The following is a 26,698-nucleotide window of genomic DNA, read 5'->3' on the forward strand; positions in this document are numbered from 1 at the left end:
CTGGCTGGGGGACCGGGGACAAGTGAGACTACACCCGGTGGCCAATCAGCATGCTGTATGGAAGAGGAGGGAGAGAGGGAACAATCCAAGAACTATGTTAGCAGGGTAAAGGAGAGAGAAGAAAGAAGAAAGATGAGAAGAGGAAGGTCTTGAGGAGTTTCCTGAATTTAAGGAGATCTGGCTCAAGACGGAGGGTGTTAGGTCTTAGTTTCGGGATGCTTGGATCCTATCCTAGGTTCTGTGAGAACTCAAAAGATCAACCTGGTATGAGTGTTTGGCCCCTTCTCTTATCCAGAATCTCCTTTGCGCCAAAACGAAGAGGACCCAGTGAGAGACCTGCTCACATATTGCCATGCCAGACGTGGACCAATCACGGACCATGGTGCTCCAAGTCATTCCCAGCACACCAGCCTCTCTGGCACCCAGGATGTGTATTGAAACTAGACAGTCCAGCCCACATCATGGAGGCACACACACAAGGCATGCAGAAGCCTGCGAAAGCTTGGTGTTTCGCTGGAGAATGCATGACCAAATAAGGACTGACCTGGGTCTGTTCGACCTGGGGAAGGCAAAGGGACAAGATGGCCAAAGGACAGAACAAATGACCTTGTGTAATGGCCATTTTGGGGGTAAGCCACTGTCCAGGGCCAAATGCGGTAAACATGATTTGGACCGAAAGAACAGGTTAAAAATATGTGGAAATTAACAGCTGCCACCATCTCTGTCCAAGGCACATCTGTACTTCTACCGAAAATCCTTTGAGGGTGTCTAGGCCTTAAACATGAAAGGAAGACCCCAGTGCACTATACTGGAAGCTACTTTGTGCACTGGTAAAAAGGTTGCAAAGAACTTGCAACAAAGTGAAAGACTAAGGGAAACAAAGTCTCCCAGTACTGACTGTCTTTAAGGGCATATCAGTTTCCCCATAACAAAGTGAGTGAAAACCCAGCAGAGTGCAGCAGAAGGCTGTGCTTCACTGGCAAAAGTCAGGCTAGGATGTTCAGACAGCAGCAAAATGTTGGGGGGGTTCACAACTGGAGGGAAAATTACACATACATGTAACTCTAACACATAAATAAAATATGCAACTGCTAAATGAAATACTGTGTGTATATACAAATTATCCAATTGGCTATACTAGTTAGGGACTGATATCAAGTTCATATTGGATTTCCACAGCATCATAGAGGTCTGGATGCTAATTAAGCACACAGCACCAATAATTGTCCTCCAATATAGGTAGAATTTCTAACACCCAAAAATATTGGATCTCAATTCCATATAAAATCTTAGGAATGATATTTCCCTCAAAAAACCAAAAACGGGGGATTATAGAAAATCTAGCAAATCGGGAATCTAATTGGACCGTATGGTTAGCCAGTGAAGAAACCCATGCATGCAGCCAATCTCCAATCTGAGATTTGTGTGGTTTACAGATGATAGGTAAACCAAGGTAGATGAAACTATCAACGCTTTTGAGGGATTCATTTTGGCTAGACCATTTGAAAGTGGACAGGTGCTTTTTTTACAGTGCAGTGCATAACCTTTGTTTAACTAGAATAGATTTTTAGGCAGTGAACAGTTACAAAAGTATTAAAAGAAGTTAAAAGCCATTTAAGACTGATCTCAGTGTAATCAAATTTTAAAAGGTCATCAGCATAACTCGACCATGTGACTTTCAAGGTGTCAAGTTTAAGCAAGGCTGTGGCTACAGGCTTAAGACGATCTCCTATGTCTGACATATAAAAGTTAAAAAGGCAGGGGCAAGAACACACCCCTGTCTGACACCACTACATGTTGGTATCTTGGTGGACAAGCCACCCTCAGCACTGTTCATGGAGACCAAAAATTAGTCGCAGGAGTCCTTCGGGAAGGCCCCATTTACGCAACTATGCCCAAAGTACGTTTCTATTTCCTGCATCAAAGGTAGCCGACAGGTCAATAGTGGCGATGAAAATTGAGTTATGTTTTCTACACCAGGCTAAGGATCGCACACACCTCAGTACTATACCATTTAAGGTGACATTTTTCTGCCTGTGAAAACCTATCAGCCACTTTTGCAGTCATCCGAATCAGCCGCCCATGACTCTGGCTGACCAAGAATCACAGCAGCAAAGACTTAACTGTCTGCGTCAAAAATGGATATCGGTCAGTAATTTTTCAGGCCACACCTAGTGCCTTCCTTATAGATTGGAACTATGTGTGCCACCCGCCATAATTCTGGAAATTGATGACATTCCACGATCTGCTAATGTAAAATAGATAAAATAATCAACCACTCCTCTTTTGCTCTTTTAAACAATGCATTTGACCGTTTTTTTGGCGCCAGAAGCTCGAGCATAACTAATATTTGCAAGAATTCCCTCTATCATCTCGGGATTCATAGGAATTTGGTATGAGGAGTCATCAGGTTGCTGTTCAAAAACGTTGGTGAGACATCAGGCTCTTTCTCTGTGAACATGCTGGAATAATGAGATACCGAATCTGATCCCGATAACGGATTGGTTTGACCTTTGGGTTAGATAGTAGCATCATCGTTAATGATCCTCCAAAAAGCTGAGGATTTTTTTTATTTTTCAACATTACCAACAGGTTCTCTGCGTCTTTGATACAGCAATATTCTGTGGCCCTTCAGCCAATTTCTATAATAGGACATATTTCTTGATTTCGATTAGTCTAGTTGACAGAGGCAGTTCTTTCCTACCTTTTAATGCTTTAATTTGATTTCTTATATAGCGTTTTCTGTCAATCATCTTTTGTTCGAAAGCATGAATGTGTTTATGCTTAGTCCTGTTATTCATGGAGGAATGACTCAAAATGGAACTTACACATTCTTCATCAAAATGTCCAAATGCATCAACTGAAAACGTGTCCATTTTCCATTCCAATGATGAGTCATCCAAACAAATGCATCATTAACCAGTTTAATGTTTTTGGGACTCCATGAAATGTTGTTACCCGCAGGGTTGACCAAGAGGTCATGGGGCCCATCTAGGCTTTCACTCGTGACCTCGAGGTCTATCTTTGTAAGCAGCATGCAGTGGGCACTTAGAGTGGTAGGTTGCATGTTCAAAAAGTTACATCTGTTGAATACCCAAGTTGGTGAAAATATGCACTCCACAAATAGTTGTGAGGAATATCGGATGATATGGAGCCATTGAACACTTTAAGCCCTAAACCATGGAGGGCTTGTCACCGTTTAAGACAATTTCCTAACCCCAAATTGGAATTACCCATCCTTGGGATAACAGTTGTCTTTAAATCGAAATTTATAAAATGAGCACTGAAATCATCCAATACAATTGTAGAGCCACCTCTAAATTCGTTGCACCAGCCATTCACAAATGTAGTTAGTTTGTCCAAAGCAACTTCTAACTCTGCAATCCCCTTATGCCAATACACACTTATGAACAACAGATCATGCTTTAACGTTCCTTCTTTCACCTTGACGTGTTTTGGAATATCCTACATGGTAGGATGGGAAAAGATGTTGAAAGAAGGGGGATACCGCGTCTCACCCATCGGTGTGCCATTCCCACTCCCCGAGGACCCCCCCTCCAGGTGATCTTCCTGCACTGGTCCTCCCCCAGGAACTGGATCCAAAAGCGATGGCCGTGTCCTGGCCACCTGGATGACAGATCCCCGGGGACTAGACAGGGAGACACCTTCAGGTTTCTCACATACCCTTCAGCCATGTTTGTTTCACAGGGGAACGGGGAAAGAAAATCTACATTTCCCTGGTCTTTTTCTTTTTGGTGTTTCACGGTGAAACAATAGGGTTGCAGGTCTAGAAACCATTGCATGACGCAAGGGTTGGAATCTTTACGTTGGTTAATCCAAACTATGGATGAGTGGTTGTTGACATGTGTGAACCTCTGTCCTAATATGTAGTACCTGAGATGGATAATCACCCATTTGATGGCTAGGGCCTCTACTTCTACAGTGGAGCTGTTTATTTCATGTGGGAATAACTTGTGACTGGTGTATAGTATGGGATGTCCTAGTCTGTCGCAGATTTGGCACAGGGTGGCTCCAAAACCTGTAAAGGAGTCATCCAACTGTAACATGAACTTCTTTGAGAAGTCTACTACCTTCAGGATTGGGTTCTGAAACAAAGTTTGTTTCAGGATGTTATAGCATATCTCGTCTTCATCATTCCACTGAAGTTTCTGGGGTTTGACATTTTTAAGTTTTTTCGGTCAGCCAAGCTGTTTTGTCAGAAAAGTTGGGGATAAACCTAAGTTCCCACGTCTCTTTTGGTCATAGGGGTTGGTGCATCCAAGATGGCTTTTACCTTTTCATGTTGGGGTTGTACGTTCCCATTCCCTACAAAGAATCAAGCTATTTAACGGCTGATTGGGCCAATCTGCACTTAGCTGGATTAGCAGTTAAGCTAGCGTTTGAGGACTTTCATGATGGAAAACTGAAAGAGATGGTCCTTCCAAGTTTTACTATAAATGACGATATTGTCAATATAATCTCCATAAAAATCGGAATAGTGTTGTAGGATCCTATGCATGAGGCGTTGGAAAGTGGCAGGTGCACCGCGTAGGCGAAGGGGAGGACTTTAAACAGGAATAGTCCTAAAGGCGTTAAGAAAATGTTTTTTTCCTTATCTGGCCCATACACAGGAACTTGCCAGTACCCTTGCCAGTACCCTTTGGTTAAATTGGTATCCAACCCACAGTCTACGTTTATGCCCCAATAGTGTTATTCAAGGCAAATAAAAATAACCTGTAGGTTATGGGTAAACATTTCAAGTTGCAAGCAACTAGCCATGCATAAAATGTCACTCGCCCCCTTATTCTCTACATACCCATGCACACACCTTTCTTACTCCCCAAGAGTCAATAACCAATAACTAATGGAAGGCCAACACAATAGGGGACAGCAGTCCCATATGGACTGCTGTAAATGTTTTGCTCTGAATGCGGTGAGCCATGACACACAAAGGGGACCGGGCCTCTCACACACCCCAGAAAGATGGTGATTGGACAGTGAAATGTGGCCAACCATGGGACGGGAGGGTAATTTAATGAGGAACATGGAAAGTTTCAGTGTGGGGTTAGTTAGGTGAGGTCGATGGCGGGTGGTCAAGCGACCAGCGGAGGACGAAGAGAAGGAGCACGGAGGTGGTTGGAGAGAGGAGTCTGTGGAGTGGTTGTAGTGGTTGGAAGGGGTTGCAGGAGTAGTAGTAGCAACAGCTGCAGAGAGGTAGTCATAGTGGGAAGTGGTAGCAGTGAGTGACGATAGTAGTGAGGTAGCAGAGGTAGAAGTAGAGAAGTGGGAGTAGCAGAAAGGAAGTGGTAATGGAGGTAATGGAAGGAGTAGGAGAGGTGGTAGTAGTGAGAAGCGGTAGCAGAGCAGTACTGGTAGGAGTGGAGAGGTAATAGGAATGAAGAAGCAAAGTAGTAGGAGAGGAGAGGGGTAGTAGGGAGTCAAGTAGTAGTGCAGTAGCCAGAGGTAGTAGTGAGTGCAGGAGTGGAGAGGGAGGAATTGAGAGAAGGAAGGTATTAAACAACTAAGGGTGGAGGTGGGTGGAGTGAAAGATCAGAGGGCCAGGAGTGTGGTGGGGAGGAAAACGTAGCAAAACACCAGAGTAGGAGAGCAAGGTGAGACTGGGCGGGTGTAGCGAGTGGTTCTAATGGAGTGACAGTAAGGCACCATTTCCCTAAAATTCCCTAGCACACCAAGTTGGGTTAAGAAAGGGAAATCTACAATATCCCTAGGTTGTCAGCTAGCCCTTGCCTCAGGGATGCAACCTCAAGTATAAGACCAAGCTCTAGACAGTAGGGGATACCAAGCCCTAGAACTAACCAGATTTATGGAGGTGTAAAGACTGGAGGGGGTTTATCTGTACTCCTGCACTATGGCAGAGTAGAAGCACAGCGCACCCCAGCCAAGATTCTGTACAGGGTAGCAATGGATGAGCAATTAAGGCTTAAGCTCTCAGGAGGTGATGCTGGCTGGGTCTTAAGTATAGTGTAGTACCCAAGGACCCACAAAGGAATGTCAACATACTGTAAGTGAAAACGCAGTTCTTTATATAAACAAGGCTTTGATTATGTACACATATAATAACACACTGTGCTCAGGCAATAATAAATATATAGAGTCTCAATGTGGTACCACAATTACGTCTTTGATTCCATTAAAATGCATCAACCGTAGACAGTTTCAACTGGCATACAAATCAATTAATAATGTGAACCAACAATAGACTTGAGGAGGAAAACAAGTTGGCTAAACAATTGGCAAAAAACTGGCCCTGTTACCTAGACACAGTTCTGCGTGAGGATCCCCCACCTGGGCACCCTGTAAATAAGATTAAACAAGCCCAGTCCTTATATTTTTGAGCAGAGTCTTATTTCCTTCTATAAATGTTCTACTACCCCAATATACCTGGTTTAGCAGATTCCAACGATGGGTCGACGATAGATCCTTCTCCGAAATGCTCTACTACCCCAATGTACCTGGATTAGCAGAATCCGACGACGGGTCGTTGACGGATACTTCTCGAGTGAACTCCCTTTAAGGCAGGAGCCACAGATCGTTGAGATTCCTCGTCGGAAGGGTGAGGCAGCAGCTTCGGTCCTTGCGGCGCTCGTGGACGATCGGTCGTGGACGTCCTGCGAAGATGAGGCATGCAGTGCATCTTGACGATGATAGTTAATTGCCGCAGAGTCAATGAAGAACGTTGGCCCAGCAAGGGCTTCGGGTCGTCGTCGTCACCGATCGGGACTCTACCACGGCTGGCTTTCGGGTCTTCCTCGTCGTCTTTGTGGACTTCAGGTGGCAGGAAACCCACTGGCGGATTCTCTGTGGTACTTCGGCAACCTTGACTTTCTCTGGCGGGACAAAGCGATCAACGGTTATGAGCAAGGGGGTCCTTAATTCAAATGCCTTAGGCAAGGGAGCTTTGCGGCTCCGGACGTCGGTAGCTGGTCGTTGTCTGGTCCCTGCTTCTGGGCAACACTGCTTCGACGGGCTTCCAACGGTTAAGGCGGTCCTCCAAACCCTGGCCGATGGCATTGGTCGTCAATGGCCTCGACGTGCTTTTTTCAGATCGACGGTCTTTCACAGGATGACTTCAGGGGAGCCTTGGTGAAGGTTAGCTGGTGCACAATGGTCCCTCGTAGCTCGGGAAGAGGTGTCCTAACCAAGTCCTCTCTTGGATCAGTTCTTGCGACAACAGCTTTCGGATTGTGACAAAGGAAACCAGCAGCAAAGCCTTCATCTTCCAGCTGGGTTTCAAGATCAAGCATCAATTTTCGACTTCAGCTTCTGAACAATTTCCATCAGTGAGAGGTCCCCAGATATACTGTTTGGTCTCTCATTCACTCTACTGGGTCACACTCAGGCAACCAATCATTCAGAAGGGTATTCATTCAGGCAGGCAGCCAATCAGGCTAACAGGGCATTCAGGCATTCACTTCCCTCCAGAAACTCACAACAAGGAATGTGTATTGGGACAAGTACCCAGCCATTCAACACTCCACACTGCATTCATACCAGTTTCGGGTGGGGCTTTCTCATTCATTGTGTTACATACCAGAAACCAGACACCCATAACTCCCCAGTGCATATTGGTCACACACTCCATTCACCCAGGTCCCACCCCAAGGGAGTACCCACACCATACTATCATTGGGAAGGCTCCAGCCAGTCTGGCCTGGACTTCCCCACAATACCATATATGGAACTTCCACCCAACAGCCATTCAGGGGGAAGGGACAGAGTCGGGACTTCCCAGGACTCTGGGAAAAACAAGGTATAGGCAATAGAAAGCAAGAGGCCACAGCGGCCATCTTGTCTGCTATCAGGAATCATCTGATTGGTATCCCAAAATGGAGGCTACTGAGAGCACCTGTAAAAGTCAGCATGGAGCTGCCACCAGCCCATGCCCCACTCTGCAAGCCACACACAGGTGCTCAAAAAAATAAACAAGGTGTACAGGGCTGTACCCCCCACCCAGGGGTGCCATAGGGGTATCCTAAGGGTCTGTACACCAAACCGAAAAGAGGAAGAGCTGCACTGCCAGGAGTCCCACATGGACTCCTGTGCAGAAAATAACACAGAACACACATGATAAAAGGACTACAGGACAAGGACAGGGAGGCCATGTCCCTCCAATACATTTTGAGCATCACAGGAGGCTTGGGCTAGAGTGGGGGTAAGCCGAGAGAAGCGAGAAGAGAGAAAGAGAGAGTGGTGTCTCTAACACTAACACCCAAATAGCTTTTTGCTTTAAAGTTCTGGCAATTTCAACTAGGCCCTCTGTTTTTGGAAGATCGAAATACACACACTTGAAGCCAATTTAAGGTGTTAAGAGTGATTTTTTGGTCACGCCTCATCGCAATCCCCTCTATACATATCCTTACAAACGTATCCTTAATATATCCTTCTAAATTCTGTGTCGAGATGGGATGGAGACCCCTGGAAAACAGGTTTGGGAAGCATACCAGGGTTTTTACCAGTGCCAGTCCTACCCAAGAGGCTGGATATGGGGTTTGGGAGGGGCCCAGTCTCTTCTGCCTGTGCCTGCATGACAAATACGTGCCACTTTTTCTTGCTCCATACTTGTATTGTACAGTGCTAACCAGTTTCTTTATATTGGTCACGTAGGACTACAATCACCCAGAAGGCCTGTGGTGGAGAGAGCAAGCAACCCAACTGGAAGAAAGCAGACAAGGAATGGGAAAACTGCAGGGCTTCTCCCATATGCAACCGGCAAAGCAGGCCCTCTACAGGTCCTACATAGCAACCCTGACTCAACCTTCAGCAGGAACGTAGAACTGTCTGTACATTCATACAACCAACAATCCAGACAATCCACTTGACACGGACTGCAACCATGATTAAATGTGCAGCAGGACCGCAGTAGCGTACGCATATCAACCGGCCATGTAGTTCGGCTGGCCATTCAGTTTAAGCCCAAAATGAACTGATATGATAAGTTATTTATAACACGCTTGTACACAAGTGTAACTCTGGAATTAACTATATATTAACAAATGCCTGCAAATCCACATATGAAGAGGGGGAATGGCTCAACACTCAATACATGTACTTGTATATTTGTAACTCGGCCCCTGGGGAAAGAGAGGCCAGCGGTTGGTCCCGGGTACCAGTTGAGGGAGAGAACAAATGGAGTGCGAAGAGGGATGATAAAGAGGCATAGGGATGAGAGAGAATGGGAGAGAGAGTGGGGGAGAAGGTGGTATCCCCTTCCCTATAACAACTTTACCCCATCCTACCAAGTAGAATATTTAGGAACTCTACCCCACCCCCTTTAGAACATGAACACTTTCTCACGGACAGCCCGCTATGAGAGAAAACAGACTAACACCCGAACCGTGTACCTGACTGTCCCAATACTATGGTCAGGCGAGTTCAGGCAAATATCGACAAACACTCACACCAGACTTCATTACACTTCCCCACACAGCTACAAGGCAGGGCACGAGAGCACTCTCTGAGCAAGGCAAAACACACGAGGAAACAGTAGTTCCAAGATGGCAGATTAACGAGAGAAGAAAGACGGCGAAACAGAAAGGGATCACGAGGAGGGAAGTACCCTTGACCTTTTTGACAAGAACCGTTGCTTTCATGAGTCCTTGAGATTGGAAAGCATAAGACCAGGAAAACAGGCTGAAGAATCAGGCATTGTGTGTCAGAGATACTTGGGGCCCTCCCAAGTCAATAATCAAGGCTGGGAGAATCACCAACCACAATGGTACTGTCCTTGGCTCCAAGAACAAAGACGCTTCAGTGAAAACAACACAGTTGGTGAAGTTGGGGAGAACGATACAAGACTGGTTTGTGTTGAAGCCAAGGTTGCAAGCAGCAAAATTGTATGGCGAGTGCTGGAACGAACATTGTTAAAACGCGTGTGATAAGAGACTCAAGTGAAGTTAAACTGCTGAGTGATTGAACTTTAAAATAAGCTACAATGCCTTTGACAGAGTGGTCTGGTACTGCGTGGGTGCTCAGTTGAAGGTCTCTAAGATATCCAGCTGAGGAGTAACGAAAGTAGATACATTTGATCCGAGCCCGGCAGAGGGAGATCATTTGAAAGTAAACAAATTAATGTGAATCAAAGTGGTTCTGCGATGGGTCAAGCAAAATCCCACGCACAGTCGAAAGTCTTTCATTTTGATGAAATAGAGAATGTTTGGAAAAATACATGAATCTGGTCCGAGCCCGGCAGAGGGAGATCAACTGAAGATTTAGTGTTAAAGTGGGTCTGAGCTCGTCAGAGGATGATCCGGGCTAAACAGTGAATCACCCAAGAAGGTTTTGTATTAAAATGGGTCTAAGCCTGGCGGAGGGGGATGCAGGATGAATCGAAAATCAGCTAAGAAGTTGAGAATCCTGAAACGGGAACTTTTGAATGTTTGTTTGTCATATCAGGCCTTTTGAAGTAAGAGACTTAGAATGGCAAAGAGACTTTGGCACAGAAAGCCCTGATACTGAGATTTGAACTGCATCCTCATGCTAGAGAAGCCAGAGACTGTGCTAAGCTTGAGTGTGCCACCTTGTCCCATGCTGAAAACGTGAGAAAAGGAAGTCAACGGCTTGAATATCCTGACATATCATTTCTTATACACTTTTCTTTTGCATTTAGAAGTAAGGATTGGCAATAGGTTCACAAGTATAGGCCCTTTTATTTTGACAAGACACCACTAGGACTACGTTATTATTATTTAATGGTCGTAGCTTGCTCCCATTTTTAGATTCAGGATTAGATAGGTGTTTTTCAAACCCAGTTGAAATTCAATAAACACCCTTGAACTGTGATCGCTTGTGTCTGTCTTACTGTTTGTTGCCATGTCTTTCTTACAGAGTGAAGGATCCAGCAAAGCCTGAAATTCCACAATTAATTAAAAGAGGAAGGCTTACAGGAACCCCTTTAAAGCCTGCAACAGGGCGAGATGGTGTATGGGCCAGTTAGGAGGACTTTGATTTCTGTTGTATTGTATTTTTCCCGTTGAGTGGTTTTTCGTTGCTATAATAAACAAACAAAATTTGATGCAACAACATTTCTTTCATCCAGCCTTATTGTGTTTCCCACACGTTTCATGTAACACCTAATCTATTAAGTAGGTGCAAGAGTCACATTAAATCGTTTTGAAGGGGAGGTATCAAAGGGCAGCAGTAATGAGTACTTGCATGCAAACAGCTAGATGTGCTTATCAACGCAAACATCTTACAATTATCAATCGCTAAATAACAAGAGGGGGACAGGACTGGTCAATGGATAGGGACCATTTCTAGTAGTAGGTTGAACCCCTGAAGTTGGCTGTATCCGAAGAATTCATGTTGGATGATATGGCTTCAAGAAACGGGATTACCAGTGCTTCACCCGAAGGATGGCACCAAACTAAGAGAGGTGCTAAGCATAGTATTAGCCACTGCTACATTGCATGGAGCCATGGTAATTAAATAAGCATTTAACAACTTTCCAAAGCTGTATAATGTATTCCTGAAGGCATTTTGAGTGTCAGCAAAATTGTGTTTATTTTCTCAGTTCATTTTCAATTGTATTTAATTAAAATGTGCAACGGAAAGCTTTGAGTGCATCAAAGGACATGCAGTAGTCACCAAAGCTAGCACAAAATTCCCAAAACATTTACACTTTTAGTAAAAGGAAAGCATTCCAATTTTTCGTACCCATTATCACTATCCCTTTATTTACTCTTCTTATCATTTTTTATCAGAACATTTTTGTATGCAACAATGGGCTTCATTATGAGTTCGGCGGACGCAACCGGCTCCTCGATTCATGTGGTCTAGCTTTCACTTTTTCAGTCTAGGCCTTACTTTGGCCTTAAAAGTCCAACCTTATCATCCTATATATTTACATACCTGTATTTGCTTTACAGAAACAACAGTCAGGCTGGTCTATCTGAGGGTCACAGCACTTGATGCATTTCTTCTCGGTGGGGGACCAGGCTGAGTTGGTTTTGCATATGATGCAGTGTTCGGGTCTCGGTCCTGTGCAGTGTCGGCAGGAAGGATCACATGACACACATTTCTCCTGCCGGATGTAGACACAGAATATTTTGCTTAACAAAACGTTTAGACAGATGCATGATTATTCATGACAAACAGGCAGTCTGTAGCGTGACGAGTGAGGAAGAAGCAGTTTGTATTAGTCTTTACATTGCATCATTCCATTCAAAGGAAAGTTTACAAACAAAACTACGATAGTCAAAAGTTAAATACTTGGAAGATTAAATATCTTCTTCAAATTAATGGATTAAAAAATAAAGAATGGTTAACTATATCTCCAAATGAAGGCAAAGGATATAGGGATATTGAATAGTTTTTCACTTACTGACCAAAGTTAAATGTCACTTATGCTATAAAATATCAAATAAAGATTTATTATTCATGCTTCCTAGCATCAGTCTTTTTGGGCTGATTTTTCATATCACCATAAACAACTAATGTGTGAAAATGCTCTTTACACCACCTTCAGGTGGCCTTATAGGACCACATAACCCATAATCCTCCCACTGTTATCAGAAGAGGAGAATTCCTATCCAAGATCATTCACGTCACAAGGCCCAGGATGAGGAATACTGGAGCAATGGACATACTGGTAATTAAATGAGGTATTGCCTCTTTTTTTCTTTCAAGAGAATATACACGAGTGGCATGTTCTTTTTTTTGCATTTGTGTTTGGTTCATACAAAAACCTTTACAAACATTTCATTGAAATTATCATATTGTTTCTTATTCACAAACACAAACAAAATTCTCATTTAAAAAGTTCCAAATACACACAGTTATCTCTTTCAGTAATTTGCGCAAATTACAGAGTTGTGCAAAATGTGTGCAAAGTTTGTGCCAAATAGCAAATGTACAATTCATGTCGTTTCATATTCACACATAAATGAGGAAGATTCTGATGTGAAAGATCCTAGATAAGCACATTAAAATCACGGCCTCTTTCATTGGTTTGTGTAAAATAGCAAGGGAGCAGATCATCATGGTATTTTCTTAAAATCAGCATTTAGATCAATGATAGTCTACAACGTTATGTGCCATGTAGCAGCAACAATAAACTATAAGAGGCAAGTATTTTTTAAAAATGGTTCCAAATTCAGAGTCTATACAAGCCTAATTCCATGCCAGAATGTACTCGACCGGACACAGTTATACACTCTAGCTCCGATCAAGATCTGCATCAGACACTTAAGTCTGATACTGAGCGTCTCTCATGGAAGTTAGATCAACCTTAATTATACTTAGTAAGCATACAAGTGCAAGAACAAGCGATTTGTTATCGCCCCACATACATCTTATCCAAAATAATTCTCTGGAAAACGTAGTGTCCCCGATATTGTGTTTACCTAAGAATTCAATTCTAACATGTTCAAAGTGAAAGCATTCAATCACAAGATATTTTATGGTTTCAATTTGCTCATTACGTACACAGAAACGACAGGTTCCTTTGTTTTTCATGGAAACTCTGGACTTTCAGTATTTAATCCATTTATTGGTGTGACATTGATTGAATTTAAATTTCATAAACAATGCTTGAGCTTTCTCACAGGGAAAACACAGAATATATGACAAACACAGAATCCTCTTTCTAGTGAATCGAGCATATGCCCAAAACATACTGTAATCATCAAGAGCATCGATGGTAAGAGTCTAGTCATAACTCTACAATGTATTTTTTACATAGGCTGGACATGCAATAAGATTGTGTGTTGTTACATCCATCTAATTCATTAGTGTTTTCATTTTTGTTTCAAACTGTGCCAAAGAAACTGGATGGCATCAGCAAGCATCTGAGATATATCTTCATACAATGAATTTCGAGGTGGATTTAACATTTATGAATAATTATTCAATTGCCTCCAGTGAAATCTTGAGGACAAAGAATATAGTCCTAGTTCATGCCTTAAAAACGGCATTGGGCAATGAGTTAGCCATGCCCAGCGTACGTTTCCAGACACAACCTTGTAGTGAGTCTAGAGTTTTGTCCATGTCTACCAGACACATGTTGAGTCCATATAACATGATCGATTTGGCCTTAAGTGTGTAGTATTGTATAGCCGGCATGACAGAAAATGTACAATATTTTCCATATATTATTTTCATCTACGAGATGAGAGGTCTTAATTTTTGGATTAAGGCATTCTTCCACATAGCTATTGACGAAGTGTCACAAAGGTTGTATCCCAAGTAACGTAGCTCAAGTGTGCATTCAATTATGATGCCATCTAGCATCAATCTAAAGGAAGTGATCTTTTTCCTACCATTGAAGATTACAATTTTGGATTTAGTTACATTCAATGTAAATTATATTGATGGGCAGAAGTTGAAAACATGTGAATTATGTTTTGCAATCCATATGGTGTTCTGTCAAACAAAATAAGATCATCAGCAAAAGCTAGCCAATGGAGTCGAAGCTTGCCGAGTCTAATGGGGAAAATATTCTCATGTTGCCAGATTTCTTTCAAATCACACAGGCAAAGATTTAAAGAGTGTCAAAGCCAAATTACACCCTTGTTTGACGCCTGTGTGAGTCAGGATATTATAAGTTAATGTGCCTTTTTGGTTTATACGTACCCTGTAACATGTATTGCTATGTAACATGGAAACAATAAGAATGATGTATGGAGGGATACCGATCTTTGTCATTTTTGCCCATAGGTGATTACGTATCACACAGTCAAATGCTGAGCTCATGTCCAGAGAAGCCATGTACACTGGCCCAGAATTTGTTTTCTTAGTTGTATCAATAATATGTGAGTTAACAATAGCAGTCAATGCCATGGCCATGTTCTTAGAAAAGCCTGTTTGAAAATGTGATAAAGAATCATGGTCTTGCTTGAACCTGTCAAGGTCTTTGAAAATAAGAATGGAGAACACCTTGTACGAAGCATCCATGAGAGAGATCGGCCTATAATTTGAGGGCGCTGAGGGATTCCCCTTTTTGTATATAGGTATTATGACAGATATGAGCCAAGACTCTGAAATTCGGATGGTTTTTGAGGATGTTATAAAATTTTACTTTTGAGATGATGGACCAAAAATTAGAATCCAATTTGAGTACATATGAAGGGATCGCGTCAGGTCCTGCTGCCTTTGAATGATTACGTTTGTTTATGGCACACTGGATCTCCTCCACGGACCACACACAAAGCTTAATTATAGAAGTATCTTGGGACTGAGCAAATACATCAGCATACAAAGAAGGTATGCGGTAGGCTTGTCCCAAATGTTGTTCCCAGGCCTCCACAGAGATACAAGAATTTATTTTAACTGCAGGCGTATTTGTAACACTTCTTATCATTGCCCATATTGATTTTACATTATGCTTACATAGTTGATCGATCCTTTTCTGATCATCAGCTGCATGAAGCTTGTATTTAAGAAGTCTGATGTTCTTCTTAAATGCCTGGATGATCTTTTCTTAATGATTTAGATGTTCAGTTGATATCTGAACAGCTTTGATATCCCTTAACCTTTTATTTTTGAGTCGTTTTAGATTTGCAGCATCCAAATTGTACATGTGCTTATGCTGTTTACTCCGAATACTTTTTCTTGCAATTTTAGTTAGTAGGGAATCTATAATAAGGTTGTTGCGTTCTTCTATTTGTTGAACATCCATATCATGGTAATGTGACTCTTCCTCATAAGATATTTTATTTCTTATCTGTGAGGTAAGTTGTCGACATAAGTTCATGTTCCAGTGTACAGATAGTAATGGATGTTTGAATTCTAAAAGTACTAGTGCAGGAGCGATTTCAAAAGAATTACATGCAAGAAACACATAAAATATGATAATCATGTGATCACCTAAACCTGGGTTACTAGTTCTCACTGGTTTGCAATATTTAAGTAAATTCGTACACACAAAAAAATAATCAATAGTAGATTTCTCAGAGCCTCTTTGGCAAGTGAAGGTCTATTCTGTGGTAACTATCTCAACTATTTGGATATCCCAAATCGCAAATTATTTCACCCAACTTTTTCCTCTAAGCGAAGAGAAGTACTCATAGTTTGATTTTACACGAGATAATTTCTTAGTAGATGATTCAATGCAAGTTGAATTGAAATCACCGCCTAAGATCACCTCATGTGGAGAATTACACATGAGAGCGTCTTCTAGCACTGTGTCTAAGTGATAAAATATCGTTGTTTGAGGCATATTAACAAATTCGCTATGTTCACATCAGCGTATGTAAAACTTCACTAGCCAACAGTTCTTCAGAAGAAAATAGCATCTTGGAGTGAGCTTTCAAATTGTTGTCTACCAGGACGTCTAAGCCCCCAAAAGGTCTGCCTGCAAGACCTATGTTGGCAGGTACAGTGTATGTTGTGTAGCCATTGAAACAAAAATGTTGTACGCTCATGGGCTTTCAAATTGTTGTCTACCAGGACGTCTAAGCTCCCAAATGGTCTGTCTGCAAGACCTATGTTGGCAGGTACGGTGTATGTTGTGTAGCCACTGAAACAAAAATGTTGTACGCTCATGGTTTCTTGAAGAAATATTATTGTGATTTATTGGGATGTTTATTTATGTTAAACCAAGCATTTAAATTCTGAATAGTCAGAGCTTTACAGCTACGATTGAGAGTTGGTATTGTTGATTGTCGAGAGGCTTTTTATTAAAGGTTCAACCCAAGACCAGTCCTTGAAAGTGCTGGCAAGGGATGAAAACTGGGACAATAATTCTGCACTCGGTAGTCTTATATTGTCACTGTTAAAAGACACTACATTTCCTTCGTCAGTTTCACTTACATGTAGTTCTATAAAAGTCAGAGCTTCTACCTTGGATTTAAATAAGGAAAGATGAAGTCCTAGTTGAGTCAAGTCACCCCGATGTAACCAGATCAATTTCAAGATGATGGGCGAGTGAAGTTGACATATCATTATGTTATTGCTGAGCAGCAAGGTCACCCAGTCAATATCATCTGAGTTTAGTCCTGAGCGAGGGAATCTGATTGAAGGCTTTAAGTAGGTATGAAAAATGTATTCTTGATATACCATTAGTTTTGGGGTCACTTTCCCACCCCATAATAATGGTGGTCTCAGAAGTAAGATCATATGTGCCATGCTCATTTGATTCGATGTTGGTATCTTTTTTGATTGGAAGTAGTTTGGGATCTTTTGGAAGAGAACTAGAGCTTTCCTTAACTATTGAACTAGTTTCATTCGAGGGCAAAGGAAGTGAGAGTGGCGAGGAGTTTGTCTCAGAAATAGTCATTACAGGTTGATTCTATAGGCTTTTTTTGGCAGTTGAGCCTTGGATCTTTTTTTTAAAACTTATGACTTGGGAAAGAGCTAGATGGCTGCTTTTTTTTTTTAACCTGCTGGTCTCAGTCATAAGGTGAAGGGGCACTTTGATTGAGTCAATTGTTTTGAGATTTGGCAACACCGCTTGTTCAGCATTTTCAACTATTATTGAGTTATTTGGAGTGTGTTTCTGGTTTTTCTTACATTTAGGCAACGTTGTAGATTTTGAATTGACAGCAGAACTGTCCTCTTACCTGTAGGAGGGATTTTCTCTCTTCATTTAACTGTTGGAGATCAAGCATCTCATCCTCATTAGATATATTACAGATCTTTTTCAAGTTTGTGTTGTGTCCATTGATCTTGGATATCAGTTAATTTTTAGGTTTTTTACCTAGAGGTTCTTTGGTGTTCATTCTGTTAACTCTTCTTTTCGTAGCCCTAAGCTCTAATCTCTTAGCTCACCATGAGAGATACTGAGAGGGTGCTACCGATTTTACAGGTAATTGTGTATCACCTGCCACTGCATGCAAACTTAAACCTGACGCAATTTTAGCGGAATCAATCAGATCCGTCAACGGGGTCGGACTATTTGGGTCGTCGCACGTCATGTCAGTCTCTAGTTTGTCCTTCTTATGATTTACACAGCAGTTTAGATGTTTGAAAGTATTGGAGGTCTGAGGGGCTTTTGTAAATTTCTCTAATTCAATGATCTTGGCAGCGTTAGTATTTAAACTATGGCATAGTTCTTTAAGAGTGTGTTCACATGTGATTGCGGGCGTGTATACAGGATTGCCTATGACAGACGCATAAGGTGCTTTTTCTGGAAGAGAGAATATTTTAAAGGGATCAGTTTGTGTTGAGTTATTACAGAAGCCTGTAGCTTTAGTTTGTCAGGTGTGGGACATTGCAGGTATTGATTTGGTCTCAAGGTTGATGAAGATTTTAACAACAAAGATTTCTTGGGCAAATACGAAACCTTCAAGTTTGTTCAGTTTTGCCAAAATGTCTGATAATGAGGAATTCATCTCACAAATCTCATAATGGGTTATTTCATGACCCGTATCTAGTAAATTCAAGATCTGAGACAAGACTGGAGACAAGTAGGTTTCTGATGTATTAGAATCCTGGAACGAGTTAATCTGAGACGGTGAAGCATGCATACTAGAAGCACCTTGGTTGTGAGTTGCATAGTCCTTGCTCTCTACATGGGGTGCCTCATCCTTATCAGTGAGCAACGCATTCATGTTGTGTGGAGATTTATTAGATAAATGAGTGGGAGAGCTAATCATAGGTCTGTCTGAATCCTTTGTGAAGGAAGTGGTTGGTGAAAAGGAGGGATTTATGGGGGCAGATATTGCTTTTAAGTTATTATATAGACGTCTATATAATCTTGGGGTAAAAGAGAGGGTATGCAGGGTCCAAGAGACAGTCTAACTCGCTTTCCGAGTTCAGCCATGACCACAGGGGCTAACATGGAGACATCGGAGAGTGAGTTATTAAAACATTCATCAGGGTTTAGGGCCAAATAAGTACTTACAGTATTCCCCGTAACCTTCGCTTGAACTTGATATAACAGGATTTCCATGGCACAGACCTAATGAAGGGAGTATGATGAGGAGTCACGTATAAATGTAGACAAATGATGTACCTGAGCACAAGCCAGATTGGGCATTGGGGCTGAGCAACTGCGGAGAGACATTGAGTTTTTATGTAACACTGAGGATGCATGCCTAGGTGTTTCAAATGAGTTTGCTTGTTTGTGCTCATGCATGTTTGAGTTTTCAATGCGCTGACCTTCAGGCTGTGGGGTGACTTGATTCGGAGTGGAGTTTGCTTTAAACGTTGCAATAAGATTTCTGCCAGTCCTTAGTGCCCCCACCATTGTTTGCACAGACAGGTGAGAAAGGAATAAATCCCTCTTTTTTTGTTGATTTTATTAGTTTTGATATTTAGAGAAAATGTGTTTATGGTAGATGTTCAACCATAATGACATTTGTGGAGCAATAAACGCGCAAAAGTACTCAAAAGTTAAGTGTTCTTTGAATCGGACTGATACCAGTCCAAAGGGGTATCAGTATATTTTGGGCGCTGCACAGGCCAACGAGCTGGCCTGAGCATAGCACGCCTCCAGGAGTATTAAGAGGGGCAGGGAAGGATTTGTGAGCAGGCAAAGGATGAGGATGATCGTTTGTCCTGGTCACCTGCTCCCGAGCCTTCCGTGCGTCGTGTGGGCCTGATAGTTATAGATTAACAGAGGTGAGGTGTGTGGGCATAGTTAGTTGGTGGCGGGCGGGTAGATATATTTTAGCAGGCTAAAGAAATGTTTTATTAATTTTAAAGCTGTGCATAGTCTGGGGTACCGTAGTTAAGGTACCCCCTTTACCGTAGTGTTGCCGGCAGCTCCTTTTCAGCTGTCTTGGCGGGTAGCGGGTGAAGGGCTCCAGTGTGGAGGGGTTTTGCAGTGATTCCCAGCTGTCTGAGTCCGTTCGGGTGGGCCGTGTTAGGATTAGATTTTTCCTTCTGGGGGCCGTGCGACTCTGGGCGGTTGGGGCGCTAGGTCAGTGGGGTCAGTACCAGGCGGGCTTGCTGGGGAAAGCACGCAGTGAGCAGGAGTGTTCAGGAGGCTTGCAGTCTTTGGGCGGCAGACTTTGTGAGGAGTACGTGCGGTGATGTACAGCAGCTGCCAGGGGGCAGTGCTGGGCCCTTAAAGGGCCGCACACAGATTAGGAAAGGCTAGCGCCTTTCTTCTTTTAAGCCTGGGAGAATTTGTGTTATGCTCCCCGGTGTGGTGTTTTAGGGCAAACACTGGGGGTTGGGGCTGTAAAAAAAATAATAATAAAAAAAAATATACATATATATATATATATACATATATATTATATTATATATATATATATATATATATATATATATATATATATATATATATATATATATATATATATATATATATATATATATATTTATCAATTTGTGAGTTAGGAAACTGAGGGCCTGTTTGCTTTTATTAAAGGGGATATTAGCCTGCTCTACTGCTATGGTGGTTAGGCAAGCGGGGACACGAAATAAATAAAGAAATAAAAAGGTTATAATATAGGCAGCAAGTATTCTTTCAGTGGGCCAGGTAAATTTGACAGCCGGATAGTTTCAAGTGGCAAACTTGGTTGGATAATTTCAAGGGGACATTTTCGGTTTATTATTGGCACTGGGTTTTTTATGATTTTCGAATAGAAGCTTCCTCAGATGCTCAACACTTTTAAGGGGGGAAAGGCTTGGGATTAGTCAGGTGGATCGGTGGGGCGATGCGCAAGTGCGCAGTAGCACTGCTTAACCAGGATGGTGGGTCACGGGGCAATAAAGAAGGGACTGGTGGATGCTAAGGCCCAGAGGGAAGCCTTAGAGATTATTAGCAGGGCATCTAAAGCCCAGCTTGATGGGACTGTGGGGGAGGTTACGGGGGAAGGGGAGGCCAGTGGAGGAAGGCCGCAGCAGAGAGCTGTGGCAGATGGGGCTCTCACGGCAGTGGTGGCATGTAGCCCCATGGCGGGTAGAGGGAAAGTCTGGGAATCGAGGGGTAGGAAGATGAGGAGAGAGATTGACAGGAGAGCGTCCAGGGGGGTGCAGTTAGGAGAGGGGTCAGGAAGAGGTTTGGGGGACAAAGACCTGGTGGATGAAGGGGACGTTAGGAGTTTACAAAAAGTTGCAGGGCGGATGTGGGGTGAAGGTGGGGGTGACGGGGTGCAGAGAGGGGCGACAGGGCAGAGGGGCAAAGGAGGGAAATACCTGCAGAAGAGTGCAGGTGGGAGGAGGAAAGAGCGGTCCCCTTTGATTAGTGAGGTAAGGGAGGGGGGCGCGGAAAGGCCCCCCCGCTAAGAGGATTTCGGACAGAGGGCACAGAGCGGCCCCCGCTATTGCAGAAGGGGAATATGGAGAGGGTTTAAGAACGGCCCCTCTGCAAAATTTGCGAGGACAGTCTAGAGGGCACAGCACAGCCCCTAGCGAGGAGGACCACAGGGTGGAGGAGAGGTCCCCTCGGCTGAGAAGGCACAGACGGAGTGGCAGGGCAGATGCCCCGGGCTTACAAGAGGAGGATCTGCCCGGCCCAAGCATGTGCTTGCAACAGCAATGGTATTACATGGGTGATGATGAAGGAGTTCAAGAATATGGGGGGCAGTGGGAGGATGAAGGGTACAGTGTTGTAAGGTGGAGGGAGAAGGTGAGCAGGGGCCTAAGAGGGGAAGGGGAAAGACAGGAGCAAGGGGGCTGAGGGGCAAGAGGTCGAGGGGAGAACTGACTGGGTGAGACTGTTGACATGTTTTTTCCCCGCAGCAGGAGCCCAGTAAGCAAGGAGACGAGGAGCGTTATAGTGGAGGCCAGGATGCAGACGGGCGATGGCAAGGCAGAAAGAGGTGAGCGCGAAGGGGGATGGGCAGCATCATAGCAGAGGGGGGACACAAGCTTGGAGGCAAAATGGGAAGTGACTGGGGCGCAAGGGACGAGGAGACAGATCGGCATGCAGGCTTATGGGAGCCTTGGTGGGGGAGAAAAAGATTTCGGTGGAGGTGCAGACAGACAGGGCGATTGAGCCCTTGGCACCCAAGGTACAGGTATCAAACAAAAAGGATGCAGAGGGAAAGGGCAACGAGAAAAAAGCTGCCATGCATGGGCATTATGAAACCTCTGGAAGCACATTTGATGACAACAATAAAGGATAAGATATGGGCATGGGAATTTGTGGACGTGTTCAAGCTGCTACATAGGGAGGTGAGAGCCAAAGAGGGTTCTAAAGAGGAGGAGAAGGAGCTGGCCTCGCAGCCAAAGGTGCCGGTGACGATCGAGAATTGGACGTCGGCTTTTATTGTCTATGCAAGTGTCTATTGTGAGAAATTTCCCGAGAGATGTGTGGCTCTGTTGAAGTACATGGATGCGATTAGAAAGGCATTCACGAGTTTCAGGGGTTTCGTATGGGTGAGTTATGATAAAGAATTTGGGGCAAGGATGGCAGAGGACAGCCAGGCAGTCTGGGGTGAGATAGATATGGATCTCTGGCTGCAATGGTTGGCACCAACGAGGCCAGCTCCAACGTTGCACACAGCGAGTGGTTTGCCTGTGCCTTTCCGGCCTTTCTTGGTTGCCCCACCCACGAGGGGGTGGGGGAGGAGGCAGAGGGCAGCCCTCAGAGGCATGCTGGGCCTTTAATAAGGACGGCTGCACAAGGACGGTATGTATGTTTAGACATGAATGCAGCAGATGTGCAGGGAGGCACCCAATCACTCAGTGTTTCCAGCAAGGGGACAGGGGGAGAGAACGATTTTATTGCACTAGAGGAGTGTGGGGCTGCATACCCAAGTGTGGATCCGGCAGTGGGTTTGGTGAGGAAGGTGGGGCGCGGGGCCTTCATCGCCAAGTGCGACATTAAGGCGGCTTTCAGGTTTGTGCCAGTGAACCCGGAGGATTTTTGTCTGCCGGGAATGCAATTTGAGGACCGCATCTACATAGACAAGGCCTTGACGAAGGGGTGCGCAATTTCTTGCACCTTGCTCGAGCATTTCAGTTCATTTTTGCAGTGGGTTTTTTCATATAGTTCTGGCTTGGAAAGTCTATTGCATTACCTAGATGATTTTCTGTTTATTAGTGGGGCGGGAAAAGAAAATGAGTGTGGGGAGATGGTAGGGAGGTTTCAGGCGCTGATGGGAGAGTTGGGGGTGCCGTTGGCAGAAGACAAAACGGAGGGACCGGCAGTGGTGTTGACCTTTTTAGGGATCGAATTGGACTCAGTGGCCATTAGCTCACGCTTGCCGCACAACAAGGGGAGCAGGTTGGTAGGTTTGCTTGAAAAAGTGGTGGGTGCTCGGTAGATGACACTATTGGAGATGCAGAGGCTAGTAGGGCATTTGAATTTTGCATGCAAGGTGGTTGCCCCAGGGTGTATTCTTTGTAGGAACATGGTGGGGTCTAGGGCGGGAGCAAAGCATCCACACCATCGGGTTCGGGTGTCAGGGGCAGTTTGGGAAGACTGTCGGATTTGGTTGCATTTTCTGGAGAGTTTTACCAGGGCGTCCATGTGGTTCCAGGGGGATCCTTTGTCATGGGAAGTTCAGATATCAGATGTGGCAGATGCGGGGGGGGGGTTGGAGTTTTTTGGGGGGAAAATGGTGCTCTGAGAAGTGGCCATCCCGTTGGTTGAAAGAAGGGAGAAGCCCTTCTGGAATGTTTTCCCTTGTTGGTTGCAATGGAATTGTGGGGAAGGAGTTGCAGAACAGGAAAGTGAACTTCAATATTGACAATGAATGCGTGGTTCACGTAGTGAACAGGCAGTCGGCAAGGGACCAGAGGGTGGTGAGGTTAATGAGGGAGTTTGTTTTGCGTTGCATGGAATGGAATGTGGTGTTTAGGGCAACACATGTGCCGGGGAAGGATAATGGCATCACTGATGCATTATCTCGTTTTCAATGGCAGAGATTCCGTGGATTGGCACCAGGAGTGGAACAGGAGGGGCAGCGTATTCCGGAGGAGCTGTGGAAGATAGGAAGTTGAGAGCACTGTCTTTAGTGGAGGGTTTGCTTGCCCCGGCATCTAGGGCGGCATACAGGAGAGCATGTGAGGATTTCATAAAAGGGGGAGAGCGTAGTTGGAGGGGTAGAGGGGATGCAAAAGAGCGGAGAAGAGATGATGTGGTCAATTTCCTTTTGGGGTGCATGGATAAGGGTTGGTCTAAAGCAACTATAGCCGGGAAGATGGCCGGGGTCGCTTTCTATGGGAAATGTTTTGGGGTTCCAGCCGAGTGGTGGGGAAATGGTGAGCAGGATGTTAGAGGTCTGGGCAAGGGAGAATAAGAAAGGGAAGGATAGGCGGTTCTGTTGGTCAGGTTGTGCCAGGCTTTGGAGGGGGTCTTCTGGTCGGCTTGGGAGGGAGTGATGTTTGTGACATGCTATACATGGTTGTTTTTGGGGCTTTTAGGCTTAGGGAACTCGTGGGGGGGAAAGAGAGGCGTAAGTGGCCTGCGTTGGGAAGATATTTATTTTTCAGAGTTGGGACTGGACATCAGGATTAAGAGGTCAAAGACGGATCAAAAAGGAAAGAGCTGTTGGGTGTTGCTGGGGTGGGGTAGTAAGGAGCTGTGCCCTGTTAGGACAGGTTTGGCCTCGAAGGAACTATGTGGGGGAAGGTCAGGCTTGGCTTTTCGGCATGAGGATGGGGCGGCAGTATCGGCAGCCCAAGTTTTGCGGGTTCTGAGGAAGGCGTTGGTAGCGGTGGGGGAAAATGCAGAGGAGTTTGGAACTCATTCATTTAGGACGGGTGCGGCATCTGAAGGTAATAGGTTGGGTTTAGCTGAGGATAAGGTGAGCAGTTTCGGACGGTGGAGGTCCGGGAAGTACAAAGGGTATATTAGGGATTTGGAAAAAAGGGGATGTTTGAAATAGGGATGGGGCGCAGGGGAGGGCTGAATGTTTTGGGGTGGTCGTGACTGGAAAGTAACATTGTAATTTCTTTTGCAGATGCAGTGCGGAGGCCGGGGGAAGATGCTGCAAATTTGGATTGTGGGCCAATTTATTGTTAAGTGGGCGGGGAAGGAGGAGGAGAAAAACGGTTTTGGGTACTCCATTGGGGTGCAGTTACAATGTGGCGCTTGTGCGGTGGTCAGGTTTAGGGGGGCTTCGTTGGGATCAGCTGCTGCCTTTGTTGGAGGGGTTGAAGGAGCGCTATGGGTCTCCAGAGGGGCTGATAATACATACGGGGGAGAATGACCTAGTACGAGACACAGGCGTGGCTCTGCTGAGGAAAATGAAGAGGGATTTGGTATGGGTCCGGGAGCTATGGCCCAAGGAAAGTCTAGTATGGTCAAAGCTGTTGCCAAGGAGAGTATGGAGGGGAGCGGTAAGTGAGGGAGCAATAGAGCGTATGAGGAAGAAAATAGAGAGATGGTGAAATTTTGTGGCTTGGCGGCAGTGAAGATTTTGGAGCACAGATAAATAGTATATGAGGATTTCAAGGTTTTCCGGCAGGATGGCGTCCAACTGACAATTTATGGGAACAGTTATCTTTTGGATTTGACTTTGCTGGTGCAAGAGATAATAAGGAGTTGGAAGTAGAAAGAAGTTGGTAGGGGTGGGGCAGAAAGAACACCTCAGTGGAGGGTTTTTCTGTTGACGGGGCATGGCCCCTTTAGATGAGGGCTGAGTGAAGCCCAATGGGGGAATAGCGTGGGGAATGATGGGGGTGGTGCTGTTTGCACAAACGGGCTACTCCGGGGGAACATGTATTGAAGATGGTGGGGCATGCCCCGGGGGGAAAGCAGGATGCCTTGAGAAGATGGTAAGGAGACGGTAGGGAGCAAGGGATAGGTAGGGAGGAAGTGGAACTGATTTAATTATTTAATTGTTGGGGGAATTGAAAGTGTTTAATTATTAAATTAGTTTGGTTGTTAAAACATTTTGTGCTAGTCTGTAAGGACAGGGAGCCAGGTACGCTGTTAATTGTGAGCTTTGGCCTGTCACATTAAAACGAAAGATTGGGGCTCCACAACGCGCACCACAGAACGAAATACATGTAAATGATAAATGCCTACAATCTATTCTTATTTAAGTGCAGCATACTACAAAATCTCAACATGTTATCATAACAGCTTACAGCTCGCGATGCGACAATGTGTGCTTCGAGCTACAGGACCAAAGCAGTTCTTGTGCGATATCATAGTAGTGTTAAAGAATTTAAAGAAGGTACAGTGCTTCTTTGTGATTTATGATAGTGCACCTGCGAGAAAATAACGAATGTGCAGAGACTAACCGATCCCCCAGCGCGTCCTTCTATTGTTAGATACGACTATCTTCGAGTGGTGTTCACAACGTTGGGAAGTGCACATGAGTAGCTCGAAAGAATCCACCAAGCACAGCGCCCGACAGTGCTAGCCATTTCAAAGCACGGAGGTAATTGCAAACCTCACACATGTCAATGAGCCTGTGCGTTTATATGAAGGGGCTCTTACCGCAACCGTGCAAGAATGGGCACGTCTGCAGGTGTGGCATTACGCTGCCGGGTGTATGAAATAAGAATTGTGAGCAACTGCCAAAAGACACAAAGGACACAGCCTGCACGGCCGCTCAGCCTAACAGGCACTTCTAGGGCACTTCCTCGGTGCGTGCGCGATGCTGCACGTGCACCAACCAAGTTGCACTGCTCTGGTGAAAAGAGGCGGGGCCTCACTTCAACTGCCGAATTGGCTGTAGAACTTAAAATATGAGTGCATTAAACACTTAATAGTATAGCATCAGGGCCACAGAGGTCCAGCTGTAAGATGATGTAGTTGGATGGAAAGCACCACACTGTGGAGCGCTGACGAGAGCAGATTATGCCAGAGGCGAAACAAGCCACAGTAATAGGAGCTAAGGGCGGAGAACCGTCCATCTTCCTACTTAGACAGATGAATTCAGATATA

The 26,698-nt window shown here is 44.4% G+C and overlaps 1 protein-coding gene across 1 annotated transcript in view; it reads right to left on the reverse strand.

Moving 5' to 3' along the window:
• Positions 1 to 26,698, reverse strand: part of LOC138504127 (proprotein convertase subtilisin/kexin type 5-like) — a 1,167,632-nt gene that overhangs the window by 91,451 nt on the left and 1,049,483 nt on the right. The window contains exon 15 of the mRNA XM_069624346.1: positions 11,869 to 12,040. Coding sequence (XP_069480447.1) covers positions 11,869 to 12,040 — 172 coding nt within the window. The remainder of the gene's footprint in view (positions 1 to 11,868; positions 12,041 to 26,698) is intronic.

This window comes from Ambystoma mexicanum, chromosome 11 (genome assembly GCF_040938575.1).
Source record: "Ambystoma mexicanum isolate Mex_15411 chromosome 11, UKY_AmexF1_1, whole genome shotgun sequence".
Classification (NCBI taxonomy): Eukaryota; Metazoa; Chordata; class Amphibia; order Caudata; family Ambystomatidae; genus Ambystoma; species Ambystoma mexicanum.